Genomic DNA, 22273 nt, shown 5'->3' with positions numbered 1-22273 from the left:
ACACAGCACCAGTCTCACAGTGCTTCCTATGGACAAGGCTTTCCTTCCTAAGTTGACTCCACTCCACTTTTAGGGGTTAGAGCACCAGCTGTCCAGAACGCCTTCCCTGCTTATCATTCTGCCTGCCGCAACTTTGGAAGTGGGTCTCCAAGGAGCCTCAGGGGCACCGCACTGTCTCTGGGCCATCTTTGACCACACCTGGCAGCTTCAGAAAGGATCTATGCCGAGACCACTTTTAAGCACTGTAGCAGCAAGAGGGATCGGTCACAAGGGGTATGTGTGGAGGATTTCTAGCGGAATTGCTGTAACCGGCCTTACAGATAAAATGAACATTTGTCGTATTTTGGAGTAATTCCATTTAAAAGAAGAAGAAGAAGAAAAAAGCATTCTTGATCAAGTTCTTATGTAAAACATTTCCACAACCAGCTCATTATGCAGGGTATCAAATGAGCATTCTAGTAATCTTGCAACTCCAGACATAATGTTGTTAGCCGCCCTGAGCCTGCTTCGGCGGGGAGGGTGGGATACAAATAAAATGATGATGGTGATGATGATGATGATATTTGAAACCAGGTCTCTCAGGCCTAGTAATTGTGAGCCATCAAGTTGCAACCAGTTTATGGTGACCCCAGGGACAGGGGCTTTTCAAGGCAAGAAATGAGCAGAGGTGGTTTGTCATTGCTTTCCTCTGCGTGGCAACCTGGCCTGGTCTTCCTTGGTGGTCTCCTGTGCATGTAGCCGATCCTGCTTAGCTGGCAAGCTCCAACAAAGTCGAGCTAGGCTGGGATGTCAGTTTCCTCTCTCAGGCCTAAGTCTAACACTATTCACCAAAAGGACCTCTGTTCACCAAGACAACACTATTCACCAAAAGCAACGCTGTTCTCAGAAGCTGCGGTCACAAAAGACAAGCACTGGGTGACTGAAGATTCCTTTGTATGGCATGGCCCTGGAAGGCTGCTGAGAAACAGCTTCTACAAGAAAGCCTCCCACCCAGCCTCTATGAAACCAGGTAATAGAAGCTCAACACCAGCACTGTACAGGCCTCATCACTACTTGGGTTGTTAAGGGAGAAAGATCATAAGACAAAGATGCTTTCAAAGGTTGCCATCCTTCACAAGGAAGCAACTCCAAGAAGCCCCTATGTTTGAACGGACAATTTGAAATCCGAAAAACCTTTTCCTACACAACTCTAGACCTTCACTTTGGCTACATTTCCACTTTCTGATTCTTTTCCAAGCCCATCAAGCCCTGGTCTTCCTTTCCATTATGGTCTGACCATAGGAGATAAAATTATTTCAAGCAAGGACTGTGTCCCTTTTCTGCTCATAAAGTACCAAGCTGCTATGCACTAAGTGTGGTACAGCAGCATTTCCCACCAGCAGCTTCAATTCCTGCAATGCGGGGGACGCTGTCGCCAGCCTGCAGAATCCATCCACCATTCCATTTTGTATTTCCTTCAGTCAAGGTTCTTGGGAAAACACTGATCAAACCCTTAATTCATTACATATCCCTCAACAGGGATGTGCTATATTAGGGTCAGTGAAGATCGGGTGAAATTTGGCAGGTGCACCAATGTATGAATGTATCTGCCTTGCTGAATTTGGGCACATGATCACCATCCAGCATGCTCAGATCCACTGAAGTTCCTCCCCCCCCAACCCCCCCCCCCCCCCGCCCCACCAAACTGCCTGTATTCTGAACTTTTATCATTCCACTTTGTGAACACCTAGAAGTCCACCAATAACTTCAGGTGCATTTAGGGGAACAGAGGTTAGGAGAAGGAAGTAGCTCAAGGAGGTGGCTTTACAAGAAGTTGGAAGGTACCGCCAACCTTTAGGCATATGACTTTATAAATGACAGAATGACCTAGATTTGAATTAACTTCAACAAATGCTGGTGCGACTTCCAAGGAAAGAACCTACAGTTTCCCTCGAGGGTTTACAACGGAGGATTTAACAAGCAAACAAGGGTATTCCTTTCCCTACTTGTTCCTCCCCCCTCCTGTATGTGAATTGACTTGTTTAAAAATATGCTAAAACTGATTTTTTTTTAAATGTACAAACTTCATCCACACAATCTATCCCTGATACTATACCTTAGCTTCCTTGCTTCTTTGTGTCTTTTCCATTTTTGGGTTTTCCCATACTTATGTCATAGAACTTACATTTCTATGGGCAAAACAGGAACAAACAAACAAATCTTACACCCTAGTTTTGAAAACATAGTCACAAGATGTTCAGTAGCTGTTCCTGGTAATTTTCTTTGCCACACTGCATGCTGAACACACACACCCCTCTCCACTCTTCTGTACATTAGCTTTCATGGGAGTCTGTAGCACGAGAAATCGGGAAAATGGTCTATGTTGCTATTTCAATCACCAACAGCATTTCCTCTGAAACTGTCTGCTTTGACGGTTAACCGCATCCAAAAATGATCCTTATTCTTTCAAGAGAGGACTGATCTCATGGGATTTCTTGGCCTGCGTCTGAATTCCGAAAGGAGAAACACATCACACAGGTAGGTGTTTTTTTTCTTTAAAAAAGGGCTTGTTTTTTTCCTGCTTCCGATCAAGCACTCTCAACATATTGCACAACGTTGTTTGTTATAAAAAATGTCTTCTCCATCAGGCAGGAAGAAAGCAAAACCAGTTTTTGCAGAAGGTGCTAATGCATAGTGTCATCCGTCGTAAGAGGTACATGGTTGTTTACATGACCATCTTGATGCGTGACCTATCAAAGAAAGACCAAAACAAAAGAGAATTCACTATTGAAATTTCTCGTTAATTCATGCCATTAACAACTTGCTGTCCACCCAATCTTTCTCTATGCAAATATTTATGATTCAGTGCAGAGTACGGTAAAGATCACAGGCTTAAGCTCCAGTGAGAAGTATCATCTCAGCAAGGAGGACTGAGGCAGCCTTTTCTTTGCCCTGAAAGCCCGGAGATCCACCGCCAGTTAAAGGAGACCCCTGGACTTCAGCTCATGGGTCAGAACCCTCAGGTGGTCACGGAGCCGGGACATCAAACATTAAATGTTTAAATGACAGGGATCTGTTTACCGTTTATATATTGCAGCAAACGTTTTCCAGGTGTCGGAAAACCAGCGAAGGGTTTCCTATGCGTTCGAGGACCATCCTTACCGTTCACAGTCCATGCGCAAGTCAAATATGAAAGCACATTAACACGGTAACATTTCTTAACGAATATCAGTTGCAGATCTGATGATATGTAAGAATATATAGGGCACAATTTCAGATGGATTAAACAGCTGTTTAAATAAACAAAGCTGGCATCCCTTATCACAACGCCCTGTCTGTCAGATCACAACCTCCTATAGAGCTGCCGTTTCATTTCTGGTGGGGGTTTTTTGCTCCCTTTGGAGAAGACTTGCTGCACAGAGAGCCAGGACACCATGCTTCCTGCCTGTCTTAGCTGAGAAGAAAAGCAGGACTGGGAGGTCACTCAGTGGGGGACAGGATTACAACATTACTCTTATCCTTAGCTTGTTTCTGACTACTAGGGATGTTCACTTAGTTATTTCCAGTTCAAATGTGTATCTGAAAAATGCCAGTAAGATATTTTCCAGATATATTTGGTATCCAGACATCACTCAGGATTTTTCAGAATATCGAAAATTATATCCCAACGTTTTCTGGAAATATTCAGGAATCTGGGAATATTTGCAGCCAACATTTTTAGGGTCCCAGGCCTTTTTTCTTCAATTTTACAGTATGTCTGTGTTAACTGTCTTGTCAGGTCTGGCTGGCTGCATTGGCACTGGCTTGCCAGGCTGATGGGACTTGGGTTCTCCGGTTGACATTGGTTCTGCTGGGCTTGCAACATCCATTGTTGTCAGGGACCTGTTATGGTCAGGGACCTGTCTATCTGCGGGACCGCCTTTCTCCACATATTCCCCAGAGAGCACTGCGTTCAGGGACGAAAAATCTATTGTCCATCCCTGGACCAAAAGAAGCCAGGTTGCGTACAACACGAGCCAGGGCCTTCTTGGTGGCAGCGCCAGAACTCTGGAACGCTCTCCCGGAGGCCATAAGGGCCCTGCGGGATTTGTCTACATTCCGCAGGGCCTGTAAGACCGAATTGTTCCGACAGGCCTTCGACATTTAACCGTGAGAGAACTGCCACTGGACATTATATAGAGCTCCATGCAGAGTACCGATGGTCACCATCGAACTTTCAGAACCGCTATATTGTACTGTATTAATACAGCACCATGTTTTAAGTAATTTAAATATGTAATTATGTTTTATTGGTTTTTAATGGAATTAATGTGATGTTGTGAGCCACCCTGAGTCCGCTTGTGGAGAGGGCGGGATATAAGCTTAACGTAATAAATAAATAATAAATCATGCCTTGTTTAAGGAGGTTTAGCTTGGATTCTCTGATTTGGAACTAGCTGTGTTGGGCTTGCCACATTAGCCTGTGGGTCTCCTGGGATTCTCTGGTATGCCATTAGCTCTCTTGAGCTTGTTGGTTAGATTTACACATTTGTTCGTGTGTGTTTTCCTATAAGATTAGTTGCCCTGGGGAAAGCATGGGGGGTTTTTTTCCCCTGTAGAAAGCAATGGAGACAAGTAGGATGGCTGGGGGCACCTTGTTCAGGGGCCTATAGAACTGGACCCCTTGATCCAGTCCGCTTGAAACTTGGAGAGTCTTTAGTGGACAGGCAGGACTAGGATCCCTACAATTTTGTGACATTTGTTTCTAAAACAGCCACTCCAGCCCCCTATAGGGAATAACACGCCCCCCTCCCCCCAAAAAATTCAGAATTCCAAAAAACCCTGAATCCAAATTCTGGGTTTTTTGGAATTCTGAATTTTTTTTGGGGGGGGGGGTGGTGGTGGTTATTCCCTATAGGGGGCTGGAGTGGCTGTTTTAGAAACAAATGTCACAAAATTGTAGGGATCCTAGTCCTGCCTGAATCCAAATTCTGAAATGGTATTAAGGGACCTGAATAACCAGGAATACCTGTATTCATACCCTTCTCGATATCTGAAACAGAAAAATTCCATTTTTTTTTAAGTGCACATCCCTGCTCACCACAGTACATCTTCTTGCGTCTGGTTTGTTTTCCCTGCACCCATTTCTTTTTGCTTCCTGCTCATAGTCTTGACCCTGAGGTCTGTGAGGTCATAACTCTAATTTGCCATGGAAAAAGCATGGGTTTCCCCCCTCAGCATGTCATATGCCATGTGACTTCCTGTCACATGCTTGCAGATCAGTGGATTCAAGGTCTGGAAAGGTCCATGAAAGACCACTGGAGACGACAATACTGAGCTAGTAATAAGAACATAAGAGAAGCCATGTTGGATCAGGCCAATGGCCCATCTAGTCCAACACTCTGTGTCACACAGTGGCTCAAAAATATATATATATATACACATATATATACACACACACATACATATATATACACACTGTGGCTAATAGCCACCTCTGCTCCATATTTTTATCTAACCCCCTCTTGAAGCTGGCTATGCTTGTGGCCGCCACCACCTCCTGTGGCAGTGAATTCCACATGTTAATCACCCTTTGGGTGAAGAAGTACCTCCTTTTATCCATTCTAACGCTAATTTAATTGAATGCCCACGAGCTCTTGTATTGTGAGAAAGGGAGAAAAGTACTTCTTTCTCTACCTTCTGCATCCCATGCATAATCTTGTAAACCTCTATCATGACACCCCGCAGGCAACGTTTCTCCAAGCTAAAGAGCCCCAAGCGTTTTAACCTTTCTTCATAGGGAAAGTGTTCCAAACCTTTAACCATTCTAGTTGCCCTTTTCTGCACTTTTTCCAATGCTATAATATCCTTTTTGAGGTGCGGTGACCAGAATTGCACACAGTATTCCAAATGAGACCGCACCATCGATTTATACAGGGGCATTATGATACTGGCTGATTTGTTTTCAATTTAATAGTGGACCAATAGTGAGACTCGGTATAAACTTGATTCATATGTTCCATCTTCTGAGATCCATCAAGCTCCTAGTTGTCTATTAAGATGCTTCACAGTCCCTCATAACTGGTGTATAGTTAGTTATGGAAATTTTGACAAACTATGATTCCCATCCAGACTCAACAAAAGCTTTGCAACTGGCTTCAGGGGGTATGCAGATTGCACCGTAAGAATCAGTCATACGTTTCTAGCCCTCACAATAGCGGAGGAAGGAGGAGAGCTTAGAAACCTGAGTGCAGTGGCTGGTGACGGTTGAGAGCTTGAATATGACCAGAATGGATACTGGTTTCACTGGTCATAATTGCTACTTTCTATCTCCTTCCCATGGCGACTACTATTGCCTGCCCCATGGCCCTATTCTCTACTAAACTCATTTTTCTGGTTGTTCTGGCCAAAGATCCCGAGTTCATTTAAAACTAACCTTGAAAACAGAAGGATGCTAACTAACATATGTAAGTAACTGAGTCATCTGATTTTCCTTCTTGCATTTTGTTGTCAGTTTGGGTTCACACTATTTAGGGAAACTGTGGACCATGTTCTCTCTGAGACAGACTTCAACAGACAAGGAGCGCTAAGTCTTAAGATCTGCTTCCTTAATCTTCTCCCCCATATGCAACCCATGTGACTCCTGACCATCTCAATTCCACTAGCGGAAACAGGGGTGGGACAATTTAACTGATTTCCCCCTTCCCACTGCAGACTCCCTTCCTTGCCCCCACATTGTTCCCAAAGGCTCCTGACTCTGGGGACACAATTTCAGGGTTCAAAGCAAGCTGCAGAGGGAAGGAGGAGGCAGGAAATATTGCTTGTTTAAGTGCCCTTCCACTCATATCATATAAGATCCACCACCTCATTATCTTTCAGCGTGAATATACTTACAGGCGTAGATTTAGAAGAGCCTATTTTGAAACGGCAGCAGACGATTTCCACAATGAATCTTCCAATGCCATGTAAAATTCCTGCAATGTGAGAACAGGTTGATAAAAACAACAACAACTCAGTTCTAAAAATGGAGGCAAGATAACGTATTTGTTCTTGACAGAGTTTTGGAATCACAAGGTGGACTATCTTCCCGCACATTATAGAGAGGCAAACCACACAGTATACACTCAACAGGGAACTAAAACCAGTCCCAATTTCCCAGAGAGTATAATTGAATGTATGTACCCTGTTTCCCCGAAAATAAGACCTACCCAAAAAATAAGCCCTAGCAGGATTTCTATGCATTTGTTAAATATAAGCCCTACCCCGATAATAAGACCTAGTGATGGGTGTGGCTATGCAGCGTATCTGCATAGCCACGCCATGCGTTTCGGCGCGGAGCGGTAAGGAAGACTGAAATACCTTTTATCTGCTACAACTCCTTTCTCCGAGCAGTTTGCACTTGCGCGGGTGCGCGAGTGGCAACCACATCACTCCTTTCTCCTAGCTGTTCGCGCATGCGCGGGTGCGCGTGTGGTAACCGCGGTCGCAGGCATCCTACTGTGCACGCGCAAAGGGCTAGGGGAACGGAGTTCACGCATCACTAGCACCAGCCTCGCTGTATTTGAATAAATGTAGATTGTTGTATTATACATCCCCTGAAAATAAGCCCTAGTGTGTCTTCTTGAGAAAAAATAAATATAAGACAGCGTCTTATTTTCGGGGAAACACTGTATTGAAGAGATTTTTAGCCCATACTTCTCCCATGAAAAACTCAAAGTGACCAAGAGTGATAGCTAAATACAAAATACAAACTCACATCAATTTAAAAACAAATTGCAAATCAATCACTGTCAGAAAATAGACAATAGATCTAACTAAATGTCTGAAAAACGGACATGCACCATATTCACACGCTACATTTTCAGATGTACACTTACATTTGGGTGTACATCTTTTAAAAAGAGAGAGAGAGAGAAAGAGAGAGAGAGAGAGAGTGCGCCAAGTGGCCCTTAGAAAACATGATGGCCTTCATGCTTTCCCATGGCTTTTGCCTGTACCCTATTATATTTGCCTGTACCCTATTAGATAATAACCACAACTGCAGGAAATAACATATTCTGTTACCGCCCCAATTAAAACCTAAGGGTCTGTGTGGGATCGCTCGTTTTGCTTAGATGTCTCACCTAGCAGAGATCTCTTTTGTTTGAGCTGTGGAAGACAAGGTCAAAGAGCAAAAAGAGAGAAGAGGGCCATCACACTGGACTCTTAGTACACTTTAAACAGGCAAAAGGGAAATCTGTGTGCTCAGCAGCAGTGCATCTACACAAGGGGAAGCAAGCATATCAGCAAACAGCTGCACCAGCACCTATGAACCTCTACTTACTAAGCAATACAATAAAATCACTACGTCATGGCCACAGAGTCCAAGCCTCTCCATCTTATATAGTGGCATCAATGCACATGGCACTTGACACAGTGACCTAATGGAAGATGGATTACTGCTCCAATTAGATTACAGTTTTAGAGCCCAACAGGCCAAGGGAAAGGCATTAGTGACAAGGGATGAATGATCAGTGAGTGCAATTTCACTGGAAGCACCAGGACATGTCACAAATGCTATAGGCTAAAGTTCTGCTTTATTCTTAGTTGCCTTGGCTTGACTACAAAAATACATAAGATATAAGCTGATCATTAATGACTCACTTAAGAGCCTCGGGGTTACACTGGATCCAAGGTTACCACTGGAGAAGAAAGCCAATGCAACTGCAAAAAATTTCTTTTAAGCCTGAAAGATGGCACTCTACTTTGACTTGGCCAATCTAGCCACCAAGAGTCATGCCTTGGTGTAATGCACTTTGCAAGGGTCTGCCTTTGAAATCAACTTGAGAGTCCAGCCTGAAGAGCTTGGGAAGGCTCCCACGCTTCTGCCATTCCGCAAACTCCTATTCAGGAGGGCCTTTTTATAAAGGTACTAGGGCTATAATAGAATCATTTAGAAAATTGCTTTTAAAAAGGAAATGGGACTGTGGACTAGTATTTATTCTTCTAGTCTCGCTACTTCGTTTTAATACGTTTGTAATTCCATTTTTGTGCATGAGTTCAGATTTCTGTAATCCTAGTGCTATCACATTGCTTATTAGAGGTCTCATCCTGTTGACTGCACTGACTGACACAAGCTGCCTTGAGTCTCAATAAAGGTGGATTATAAATACAATAAATAAATGTCTACATAAATGACACATTCACCCATAGAACTACAGCACAGACAGACAAGCAACAGGAGGTGGTGGCGGCTACAAGCCTAGCCAGCTTCAAGAGGGGGTTAGATAAAAATATGGAGCAGAGGTCCATCAGTGGCTATTAGCCACAGTGTGTATATATATATATGTGTGTGTGTGTGTGTGTGTATATATATATATATATAATTTTTTTGGCCACTGTGTGACACAGTGTTGGACTGGATGGGCCATTGGCCTGATCCAACATGGCTTCTCTTATGTTCTTATGTGACTCAGAGTGTTGGACTGGACGGGCCATTGGCCTGATCCAACATGGCTTCTCTTATGTTCTTATGTTCAACTCTTCCTTTAGTATGTAACTCGTTTTACTTGCATTTCCCTGTTGCCATGGCACTCACTTTTGGCAGTATTGCCTAATCTATTACCTGTAGTAGAGAAGATTCCTCCAACAATACCACAAAGTCTAACCAAGAACTGCCAGAAGGGCATGTGCTCTTCAGTCACTGTCACCATCAGGGAACTTATGTCATATTTCATGAAAATCCCCGACACCCCATGGCTGCCAGCTGCATGGTTGATCACCCTTTCCTGGAGAGTAACACAACAGGGAGGATAGATAAGTCAGACACAAACATATGATATGAGATCAAGCACACGTAAAGGTAGGGGCTTCAAAATGGAAAATTCCATCTCCTTAGGAATGGTTAAAGAGAAGCTAGAATGTTGTTATTACAGTCTTAAGACTAGTATCCAGCCTAATCAGACAAAGTACAGTAACAGAAATTTGAGTTTAAGGACTTTTAAAATGTGATTCCTGTAATTTAAGAATTAATGCATAGAATTTAATAATTAGATGTCATGGTAGAATACATTACTGCTGACAAACACCTACACGTAATATGTTTATGAAACGCTGACATACTTTTTTTTGGAAAACAATATAAATAATGGTATACAAGATTAACAACAGAAAAGTTCCGACACAAGGCAATTATTTATACAGAATTAAAGTCCCACGCAGGTTTCTCTACAAGATCCGTTTTTGGTTTTGTTTTTTAATTTTCTCCATTTCAATCAGTGAATCTTCTACAGTGGTTAAGGCTTCATTAAATGAATTCCAACATCAATGGTCCAGTTATTTGTAAGTCTCTTACCTTTTAAAGAACACTGGATACCAAAAAAATCTTCATTTATCTTTGTATTTATCTTCATTTATCTTTGTTCACTTGGTATGCATCCCCTTTCCTCTAACTTCAGGACTTGCTTTCCATTAGAAGCTCAGGAAAGGGATACATACAAAGTGAACACAACAATAAAGAAGATTTTTTTTGGGCGTCCAATGTACTTTAAAAGATAAGCGATTTAAAAATAACTGGACCACTGATGTTAGAATTCACTGACTGAAATGGAGAAAATAAAAAACCCGGGTCTTCATATGGAACTCTGGGCTAGAGAAACCTGCATGGGACTTTAATTTTGTATAATTTTTGTATAAATTATTTATACAAAATAATTGCCTAGTGTCAGGACTTTTCTGTTGTTAATATTTTTTTTTTTGGAACAGAATATTCTGCCAAAATGTACCTGAGGTATTTTTTAGCAATCAATTGACCAGTCCTTATTACGTTGGGGGGAAAAAAAAGCCATAGCAAGAATACAAAGTAAAATGCAAATGTCCAAGAATATAAAATTTGAAAAACAATAAAAATTGGTCATTTTTACAGGAAGTATTAAAATACAAAGCCATCATGAAAAATACGTCCAATAATAAGAAAGGAAGATCACACAGTCCACAGACAAATTACAAATGACGTGACATTTAGACCACAATATAGGCAGGGGCACTGCGCCAGTGTGTCTACTCAGGATGCCATCTTGTCTCCTCCCCTTGTTTTTAGTATTGCTTTTTATCATGCCATTTATCTTAGAGTCACTTTAGATGCTTATCTTGTGGTTTTGTCCAATTTTCCACAGTAGATGTATCTAGATAAATAAATCCCTGTGTGTGACATTTTAAACAGTGAATGTGGTGGATCTCTGCTAAACCTTCGATGGGATGGGATATGTGGAAGGACTTAGACCCACATGGGCCTAAGGATGTCTATTCTTTACCCTACTAAGGCATCCACTAGAGTGGGGAGTTGGCTTCTTGGGATAACAGAACTACAAACAGAATACTCTGGTACTGCCCTCTGTACTCTGTCTTTACAGTTGTACAGACCTCCTTAAATGAGTTGAGGAGAAAGGGAAATATTGAACATTCCAGCCTTCTATTGGCACAAATTCAGTAGGAAAATCTAGAAAGGTCTAGAGACATTCCCGCAAAGAGGAAATGGGGAAGAGACCATGCCTGACAGGAGGAAGGAAGGGAACAAAGCCATACAAGTCTATGGGAAAAGGAGAACAACACAAAATATCCACATGGAAATGATACACATAGTGCACTAAACACAGGATAAGTGAATGCAAATATGGAAACATACAGTCTTGGCTCTAAACACAATTTTATCTCTGTCCTTCTCTTTTCTTCTGGATTCATAATGCAAAACTTAAAATAAAAATTGGCAGGGGGGAAGGCAGGAGAAGTAAGTGAATAAGCACTGCCAGTCATCCTTGGGTTGTCCTTACCCTTTCTGTCACTGAAAACTGATGAGTTTCTGCTGAAATTTTAGATGTATGAAGTTTTGTTGGCACAACTGTGATAAAGTACTGGAACATCTGGTTGTCTGAAGGCAAAAGAAAAAACCAGAAATTAAAAAAAAAAAAGGTTCAATATCAAGTGGCAGACCAACAACAATTTGTTTGCTGTCTGACATTTTCAAAAGCATAAACATGCCTGCGAAGAAAATGCAAAAAAATTCAATAATTTCCAAGCTGACAAATGGGCCAAACAATCATACTTACATACAACTACAACTAATCAGACCTTCATCCTGCATTCAGAACACTGTGTGCCCAAGATCCATGGCCTTCTGAACTTCCCAGAATGAGAGCAACATAAGCAGCTGCCAAGGCCCAATCTTCTGGTGGCTACACCAAACAGTGTATTTAGCAAAGCCCTTGAGAACCAAAGGGTTGATATCGCAGAATGGTCGAAGCGGTTTATTCGAAGCAGGCGGCGAAAGTGAGCTTCAATGAAGTGATGTCCGACTCAACAGAAATAGAACAAGGTACTAGGCAGGGATGCCCGTTATCTCCCTTGCTCTTTATTTTGACGTTAGAACCATTAATCAAGAAGATTAGAGAAGATCCCCAAATTCAAGGAACTAGAATAAACAACGTGGAATTCAAGACTTTGGCTTTTGCGGACAATTTAGTATTTACTTTGGAACAACCCATTTCTTCGATAGTTTTTTTGAAACAAAGATTGAGAGAATTTGGAGAAATATCTGGTTTTAAACTGAATGTTTCCAAGACTAAAATTTTAGCAAAAAATATGGTGAAAGCCCAAATTGAATCCTTAGAACAACTTTCAGGATTTAAGCACGAAAAAAAGATAAAATATCTCGGAATCTATTTGACAAGTGACTCAAAGACTTTGTATAGAGATAATTATGAAAAAATATTGAAAGAAATCCGCAATGACTTAACTAATTGGAAAGACCTTCAAATATCGTTTTTAGGTAGAATTGCCACAATAAAAATGAACATTCTTCCAAGAATTCTATTTCTTTTCCAAACAATCCCAATTATTTTACCCAAACTATTTTTCCAGCAACTTAATTCTATGACTAAGACGTTTATTTGGCAAGGCAAGAAGGCCAGAATAAAACTGAAAGTTCTACAAGACAGTAAACTAAGAGGCGGTCTTGCTCTTCCGGATTGGAACTTGTACTATAAGGCTAGTTGTATTGCCTGGTTAAGAGACTGGTGTAAGCTAGACAATAAAAGATTACTGACCATCGAGGGCGCGGGTCTGGGGGAAGGTTGGCATAACTATATGTGGTATCACACGCCTATAAAGACCGGCCGTTTCCTCAGGCACGAAATAAGAAGATCCTTGTATAAGACTTGGGAAGAAATCAAAGTACATTACACTTATACTCCAAAGTGGCTATCCCCGATAGAAGCCTTGACTCATCCTAATTTGTATAATTGGGATAACCCACAAGATTATGCCTATCTGTTGAATAGTCAGAATGAGTTGATTGAGGAAGAGCTCTCTAAGCTAAACTGGTGGTTACAGTGTCAACTGAAATCAAGATTTCAGAAGGACAAGGAAAAGGGCTTTTCGAATAAGCCAATTGAATTGGATCTTATTCTAGAGACTAAAAAGAAGATAATCTCCAAGGTGTATGATTGGTTACTCCAAGTTAAGATGCAAGACGAAGTTGTAAAAGAAACATGGATCCGTTGGCTGAAGGACTTCGGCTACAATATAGCCTTAGATGAATGGGAAAAACTATGGAAACAGAACTTAAAATTAATAAAACCAGCAGATCTCAAAGAAAATTTATATAAAATGGTATATAAATGGTACCTTACACCAGACAGACTGGCTAAAATCTATCCCACATATTCAAACAAATGCTGGAAGTGTCGTGAAGCTAAAGGGTCGTTGTTTCACATCTGGTGGCAATGTAAAGATGCAAGAAAATACTGGACCCAAGTTAATATATGGATTCAAAAAATCTTGAATATACATATTAACCATGTGCCAGAGTTGTATCTCCTGAACATTTGTAGACAAAACTTTCCTATGATAAAACTGAAACTGCTACTGTACATAGTTACTATCGCCAGAATACTTTATGCCAAGTATTGGAAGATTGACAGAATTCCTAACAGAGATGAATTTATTAACAAGCTGTTGGACGCCGCAGAATCTGATCTAATGTCCACAAGATTAAGAGATGGTAATGTCCAAAAATGTCAGGAGGAATGGGACCCCATCTATAAATGGGTTAAAAGTAAAGGTTTTGGCATGGAGTAACAATACTTTCCCTTTGTTTTTTAAACCCTCTCCATCTCCTAGTGTGCTTGAGTGGGTGGCTGTATAGTTGTTAGATTTATTATTGTGTTTTGAATGTACTGAATGTACTGTGCATTGAAGTGTCATGAATGCTCTGTTTTTTTCAATGTATTACGCATTGATGTGTTCTTGAATGTTTTGTGTTTGTATTTTTGATATGTGGATGGTATTTGTGCTTGTTTTATGTCCATTTTTTGTGTGTCAATGTGTTTTCACTTTTTGTGTGTTAATTCCTTTTCTAATAAAAACCCTTTAAATTTCAAAAAAAAAAAAAAGAACCAAAGGGTTTACAGCAACATGTGCTGTACACAATATGTTTGCAAGAAGGGAAAGGTTGGGAGGAACATCTCTGCCAGCTGAATCCTCCTGGCTGCTTTCCCCCACCTGTTGCTGGTATAAAACCCAGAAGCATGATCCCCTGGGTGCCAGGTGAACTTGGGCTCTTAAGAACATAAGAGAAGCCCTGTTGGATCAGGCCAATGGCTCATCCAGTCCAACACTCTGTATCACATAAGAACATAAGAGAAGCCCTGTTGGATCAGGCCAATGGTCCATCCAGTCCAACACTCTGTATCACATAAGAACATAAGAGAAGCCCTGTTGGATCAGGCCAATGGTGGCAGGTACAATAAATAAATACATAATATTAAAGACTACCTTCCTGAATCAGTCAGATCCTAGCTCTCCATGAAACTTCACATAAAGCAGCATGCTCTGGAGCCCTGACTGAGACATCAGAGCTACTGACAGAACACACTGGAAATGACGGTACAGGTGCAGAACACCATTCAGGAACTTTGATTAGAGGTACCTATATAAGAATTCAGCTGTAAAGGAAGTCAGGAAACACCTGTGAAGCTGAATGCTTGCCCTGAGTGGTAGAGAATGCAGCCAGGTAGCTTTTGATTGCTTCCCCTTCGACATCACGGGGTTAGAAAGCAGAAGGAACTCCAAAGACCTCCATGGAGTGTCCCTGGGGATGACAGCGAGTGTTGCAGTGGGCACAGAGATGTGAGGAAATGTTCTCTGGATGGCATACATGACCATGGTGGAAGTGGCCAGTGGGGAGGATAAGCACACCTTCCTTTGGAGGGGCAGGCCTTGTGCGCCTGATTTATTTCCCGCTCAAAGCTGCGCTTTGCCCTTTAGCCTAAGGGAAGGAGGCACACTGCAGATCGGTTGTAGTCTAGGAGACAAAGACGACCTTCTGCAAAAATTAAACAGCTTCACATGGCAATGTTCATAACACATTTGAAAAACAAAATACACACTCAATGCTAGAAAAATGCATTCCTGCTGTACAAGAAAGGCGAACAACACATCAGACTTGCTCCTCCTCTAAAGTGTGAAATACTTACGATCTGATGCAATCTTTTCTGTACCATCTAAAGGATTAATAATCCCTGGGATGAGCTCTCCAAAAGACAAGTGATCTATCCTATGGGAGAAGTTGTATGCTGAAATACAAAATGTTGAAAAAAACCACAGAATTAAAGCTCAAGAATCAGGAGAGCTATAGTTCCATAACAATTTATGGGCATATACCAAGAGTTATACAGTGCAATCTTAAACAAAATTAGACCCTTCTAAATCCACTGACTTCGATAAATTTAGAAGGATATAATACTGTTTAGGACTGCACTGATATTCTCCTAAACCAGTCAAGTTTTAATAATTCATTTCAAGACAGCAAGACTTCTATTATTATCCATACTTTTGAAGACGTTCAGAAATGTGTGCAGTCACCCAAGATGGGAGAGAGGAGGAAACAGGTGAAAATACTGGGTTATTTTCTCACAAAGGTCTATTGCTCTTCTTTAAAATTTAATTGGATAAAACTGCATAATATTCTATGGCACAGTTCAGACCTACAACTAAAATCAGGGATTAGGAAATAGGTCTTTGTAGCCCTGGTGTATAATATAGGTCCTTCTGCGGTAAGATAATGATCAGGGCATTCTCTGTGGTAGTAAAGAATACAGTATAGCTTGGCCTCTTGTCTTAGTTTATTTAAATGGTTTTACTAATTGTGACTAAATTGTCTTAGTTAATTTTATGGACTGCTTGCGGATAAGATATCTCTGGGGAAATTGTTGACTGATGAAATACCGGCAGTTAGGTTTTGTGCCCAAGTGATCATACAGAAGAATAGTTTTAAATAATAGGAGCTTTTTCTTTTGGTGTAGACTTTGTGGAGCTATTACAAATGACTACTGCTATGTACTAAAATTTCATCTACATTTTAACGCTGCCATACTATATGGACATGTTTTTAGTAGTATACAGTACCTCTGATAGATTTGTACATTTACTTTTTTATTTCTGATATATTTGTGCTTTTTTATCTGATCTATGGCTGTTAAAATAAAACTCAAACTGGGCTGCCTGCTGAATTATTTGAATGCGGTTTTATGCTGCTGCTGCTTCTAATGTTGGTTTCAGATATTTATTTATTTTATTGGCTTCCATGTACATGTGTGTCTGTGTATTTGCATCTTTGTTTTCTCGTAAGCTGCTTGAAACAGTAAGCGGTTAATGCTTTAACCAGGTCTGGGAACCTTGAGTGACAGGGGATTCAAATGGAATTCTGCAGTCGAGAGTGTCAGTTAAAAATGACAGTTGAGAGTGGCGCGAGAACTGCGAAGAAGAGTTAATCTGATGAGGATCAAGGAGGATCCTGCATTAGGGAAGTAGGACAAGTAGCCCTTTCCTGGGAGAAATAGCTCCTAGTAAAGGGGGAGGGGGGTGGATCTCTACCAAGTAGTTAAGAAGGAAAACTGGAACTTGCATGAATGTTCCTGCCTTCACAAACTTAAGTATTTCTCAGGCAAAGAAGTTTATGCTTGTTTATTTAAGCAGTGACTGCCAAGAGATCTCTCTCCACAGTTTTAAAGACCTGTGTGTATAACCAAACAGATATATGATTGTGACAAACTATCTATTGTTTATATTAATACCAGTTACCTCATTCTGGTTGCTTGCTCACCCTCCTAAGCCTGATACCCACCTGACCATTTCCTCAGAAAAGTGAAATGAAGCAATTTGTTAGTGGTGAGTCACCATCGGTCTCTTGTATGCCATTATCAGGCAAATATTAAAAAAAAATGGTTTTTAATTGGTCCCCCAGTTCCACAGGCTGGGTCAGCATATACCTGTGTACATTTAAACATATGAACATATGATGCTGCCTTATACTGAATCAGATCTTTGGTCCATCAAAGTCAGTATTGTCTTCTCAGACTGGCAGCGGCTCTCCAGGGTCTCAAGCTGAGGTTTTTCACACCTCTTTGCCTGGACCCTTTTTTGGAGATGCCGGGGATTGAACCTGGGACCTTCTGCTTCCCAAGCAGATGCTCTACCACTGAGCCACCATCCCTCCCCTAAACAACTGGGTAGTACAGAGAGCAAAACAAAGAACAAGAAAAGGGACTGTCCAGCCAAAGAAATAGAAAAGGGGAATTTTGGAAGCAAGGAAATGATTAGCTGCTTAGGACATTTTGAGAGAAGTGGCTAACACACATTGTAAATGAATAAATGAGAGCGTCCTCCCTCCCTCCCTTCTTCTCCTGTCCCATTCTCCATAATTTTAGTGCCATAACGCCAAAACGGAACGGAGGGGAATCAGAGGAAAGGCACAGGGGAAGATGCATATGATTCCACCACTCAACCCCCAAAACACTGGCTTTGGTTGCACTGTACATCCTGATGCCTCTACATGTGAAGAACCATACAGTATTATTTTTGCCTGCAACACTGCAGGGCACTTTAACAATGTGCAACATTTCTGGCTACTATTAAAAGCCTGGAAGAGCCCATTGCTAACAATGTCTCTTTGCAAGGTAACGAAGAAGGCTTACACTCGTGGCTCACCAGGGCTGCCAAATGCGCGTGGCCTCTTGGATGGGGAATTGCCCTGAGGAGGAGAGAGAGAGCAGAGTTTCAAAACCAAAGAATGCTATGAAACAGACTGCTTATAAATTTTTCAGAGCAGTTTCAGGACAACACTTCTCCACAAAGCCACTTTCTTTCTTTTAACAATTTATACAGCAATGCATCTGTCAGACGACGGGATCTCAAATTGACCAGACGTTGAATTGTTGCAAAGTTAGGCTTTATTTGATAATCCATAAGCATCGGAACGAAGGAAAATATGCTTATGGATTATCAAATAAAGCCTAACTTTGCAACAATTCAAGGTCTGGTCAATTGAGATCCCATCATCCGTAGCCGTAGGAGCAATATTAATGCAGAGGGACACAGAAGGGAGGCTGAGACCCTGTGCCTACATTAAAAAGTTTTCACAGGAGCAGCGTGACTGGTCGGTCTGGGATAAAGAGGCGTTCGCAGTGACTTTTGCCTTGAAGACTTGGAGGTCTTGGCTAGAGGGAGCAAGGGTTCCGGTCGAAATCTGGACAGACCACAAAAACCTAGACGCTCTCACCGGTCTGGGATAAAGAGGCGTTCGCAGTGACTTTTGCCTTGAAGACTTGGCGGTCTTGGCTAGAGGGAGCGAGGGTTCCGTTCGAAATCTGGACGGACTACAAAAACCTAGAGGCTCTCACTGGGCGCCGGAAACTACTCATTGAAGGTCTGGTCAATTTGAGATCCCATCGTCTGACAGCATCAAAACAAAGCAATTCAGCTCCTCAACAGGGCCTGGTCTAATATCCACACTGCAAGCCAAAACTGCTCTGTGACTTCACTCATTAAACTCAGCAGAACTATTTTAAAGAGGTTCCATGCTGGCTAGGCACATGGCTTGCTATACAGCAGGCTCTGCAGTTGATATTGTTCTTGGAAAGCAGCAAAAGAAGTGAGGGGGAGATACAGGATTTAGAATGCAAAAGCCCAAGGAAGAGATGGGGCTTAAAGCCTAGACCATCACATCAAATATATGGGTAACTTCCATGTTGCTTCAGTGTAAGTTTATAAAACTTAGGAATCCAATATTAGGAAGTATTTTTTTAAAAAAATCAAGGAATTCAGCTGCAGAGGCAGAAAATATAACATTTTTTCTTTTTTCCTTAATGAAAAAAAATAATCCCCGAGGACAGAACTTTGTGTTGGAGCCCATTGGAGCACAGCTCTGCCTGGGATGGCCAGGGCTCCAGCAGAAGAGGGCAGCCACATGCTCCCAGGCCAGTAATGCTCATCAGCCAGGCTCACGGAACCAAGCCGCACTGCAACGTGACTTCCTGGGGCTGAGCCACGCTGCGGTGTGACTTCTTCGAGCTCCTGCTGGGTTTTTCCTAGGAAAAAAAACCCTGCCCGAGGACATTTAAAAAATCTAAAACATGGTTATGAAACAGGCTGAACAAGTAATGGGTTGATGGAGATAAAACAAAAGAAATAGGACAGGAGAGATAAGTAGCTCAGATTTGGAGAGACCAATGAGTGCCAGGCAAGGTGGGGACAAGGGTTTCTAGGACAGCTTTTAAAGAAATGGTGATGCTTCCAGAGAGGATGCGAAACAGGGAAAACAACGATTGAGAACAAGGCAGGGATGCTCCTCTGATATCTCAACCAGAGCAGAAGTATGTTAATGTGATCCAAAATCATTCACATCTACCAAGCCAGTCTGATACACCCCAGAAAGCCCTGTCCCCGGAGGAGAAGGGAGAGAGCTGCTCTGGCACGCCCTGGAGACCCCTGCATCTAGGGGAGAGAGCTGATCTAGCACACCCAGGAGAGCCCTGACCCCAGAGGAGAAGAGGGGATCAGTGGTGAAAGTCCAACAGGAGGCAACAATACAGTTGAAGGCAGAGGAAAGAACAAGGCTGGTCTGCAAGGGAAACTAAAGAACAGATATGGGGACATTAGCTCCCTGTGGAGTAATAATAATAATAATAATAACTTTATTTTTATATCCCGCCCTCCCCCGCCGAGGCGGGCTCAGGGCGGCTAACAGACATGGAGATCCCATGATTCATATAAAACAATGTAAACAATTTTAAATATATCAATTGCATAATAAATTATTTAGAATAGATAAAATGTATAAAATGGGTGCTAAAATACTGTAATCATAATATCCACAAGATGGCTAGATGTCCACACGTCAGATTAATCGGGTTCTATCTCGAAAGCAAGCTGGAAAAGAAATGTTTTGCAAGCCCTGCGGAATTGGTTCAGGTCCCGCAGGGCTTGCACCATCTCTGGAAGGTGGTTCCACCAACGAGGGGCCATCACTGAGAAGGCCTGCTCCCTAGTAGCCTTCAACCTAGCATCTCTTGGCCCAGGGATTGTTAGTAAGTTCTGAGAGCTAGATCTCAGTGCTCTCTGGGGCACATATGGGGAGAGGCGGTCCCTTAGGTAGGCAGGTCCTCGGCCATATAGGGCTTTAAAGGTAATAACCGGCACTTTATAGCGAACACGGTACACAACCGGCAGCCAATGCAGATCCTGCAGCCCAGGCCGCGCAGGTTCCCACCGTGGTAGTCCCTCCAGCAGCCTGGCCGCCGCGTTCTGGACTACCTGAAGTCTCCGTGTTCGGTATAAGGGCAGCCCCATGTAGAGGGCATTGCAGTAGTATAAGGGCAGCCCCATGTAGAGGGCATTGCAGTAGTATAAGGGCAGCCCCATGTAGAGGGCATTGCAGTAGTATAAGGGCAGCCCCATGTAGAGGGCATTGCAGTAAAGGCCTCCTCTGGTGTAGAGGTCTCCTTGGGAGAAAGGGTCTCTTCAGGAGTAAGCCAAGGGAGGCAGGGATTGGAAATGGCCAGGAGGAGGGAGGGGGATGAAAAACCTTAAGAGGACAAAGTGTTAGGAGAAATAGCTGACTAACAGACAGGAAGCTGGGAAGGAGAAAAACCAGGAAGGGCCTGGGGGGGGGGGTTGTGGCTGGGAGAAACTACAGCCTCACTGAGGGATACAGCAGGCAGCACCTCCTGGGACCAGCCACCTCAAGGCTTCCTTCACCAGCATTCTCTGTGCAGCCAAAACAAAGAGATCTGGTACAATATAGATAAACTGTATTGTTGGACGATGCCGCTAAAAGGCACACAGAAGGCATGAACCTTTCACGGCTGCCAGTCTAGTTAAAGACCATCAGTTTCTCTTCAGCAAAAGCTAACTCCTATGTGAATACCTCAATCAGAAGCCACTCAAAGAACAGACATGGTGGTCAGATGCCCAGAACAGTATACCCAAAACTTTGATGAGGACGGTTGCTTTGTAATGGTTTGCAGTAAACAAAATGAACATACTTGCCCACAGTTATATGAAAGTTTCCTGCAACTTTATTAACATAGAGGTGTCCATGAATTCGGCAAGCATCTGGGGGCTGCACGGAGTTGTCTTCCCTGTATTTAAGAAAGAAACTGATCATAGTTATGAAGAAGTATCCCAGCCTAATGTGCAAACAGTCCCTGAATGCAAATATTTAACGTTCTGGATCTTAAAAAACGGAATTTAGCACCATCATCTACTTCAGCCGACATTTGCTGAGTAAAAGAAACTGCACTTTTAATCACAGAAAGTATGAAGAACAATTATGACAGGAAGAGGGAACTTGGTAAAGGACATCTTGCGCCGCTTAAAAATAACATACGGTTTGCCTTTTTTGAAAGTCCCACGTCAAATCAGTCAGCACATGTAAAATACCCAATGGGGGACAAGTTGTGAAATTCCTAATTTGTATTCTAAGGAACGTGTTTGCCCTAAAAAAATACATAAAATCCCAGTATGTTCCTCTGAAGATGCTGGCATGCTAAGAAACAAGGGGAGGGGGGGAGGAGAAAAGGAGGCACAATTAGGGTTGCCAAGTCCAACCCCAGAAATATCTGGGGACTTTGGGGGTGGAGCCAGGAGACACTGGGGTGGAGCTAGGGGGAGGGGGGGAAACGGCGCCGGGGAGCGTGGCCAGCCGCCCCGTCTCGGAGTGGGCGACACCGCTGTGCAGCTGCTGCCTCTTCTCTGCTCGCCGTGGCTGCTCCTCCGAGATGGGCTCAGCCTGAGCCCATCTCAGAGGAGCAGCCACGGCGAGTGGAGAAGAGGCGGCAGCGGCGCGGCGGCCTCGCCCGCTCCGCCTCTGGGGTGGAATCGGAGGGGGGGGGTGGAGGCGGGCCGGGGGCGTGGCGAGCCGCGAGTCCGGGTCCTAGAAGGGCCCGGATTCGCGGCTCGCCATGCTCCTGGCCACCCTCCCCTAGTTTTGCCTGCGCTGCTG

The 22273-nt window shown here is 42.8% G+C and overlaps 1 protein-coding gene across 1 annotated transcript in view; it reads right to left on the bottom strand.

The window, feature by feature from the left end:
• Window positions 1–1816: 1816 nt before the first annotated feature.
• The window catches only part of ERGIC2 (ERGIC and golgi 2), a 39337-nt gene continuing 18880 nt past the window's right edge, over window positions 1817–22273 (bottom strand). Inside the window, exons 8-14 of the mRNA XM_060244738.1 lie at window positions 21315–21410; window positions 17967–18022; window positions 15468–15566; window positions 11766–11863; window positions 9563–9725; window positions 6853–6932; window positions 1817–2729 (exon numbers count right to left, since the gene is read on the bottom strand). Coding sequence (XP_060100721.1) covers window positions 2664–2729; window positions 6853–6932; window positions 9563–9725; window positions 11766–11863; window positions 15468–15566; window positions 17967–18022; window positions 21315–21410 — 658 coding nt within the window. The 3' untranslated portion in view covers window positions 1817–2663. The remainder of the gene's footprint in view (window positions 2730–6852; window positions 6933–9562; window positions 9726–11765; window positions 11864–15467; window positions 15567–17966; window positions 18023–21314; window positions 21411–22273) is intronic.

This window comes from Heteronotia binoei, chromosome 8 (assembly GCF_032191835.1).
Source record: "Heteronotia binoei isolate CCM8104 ecotype False Entrance Well chromosome 8, APGP_CSIRO_Hbin_v1, whole genome shotgun sequence".
NCBI classification, from domain to species: domain Eukaryota; kingdom Metazoa; phylum Chordata; class Lepidosauria; order Squamata; family Gekkonidae; genus Heteronotia; species Heteronotia binoei.
Note: the sequence above shows the minus strand (reverse complement) of the source record. Positions and strands in the feature narration are given on the sequence as shown.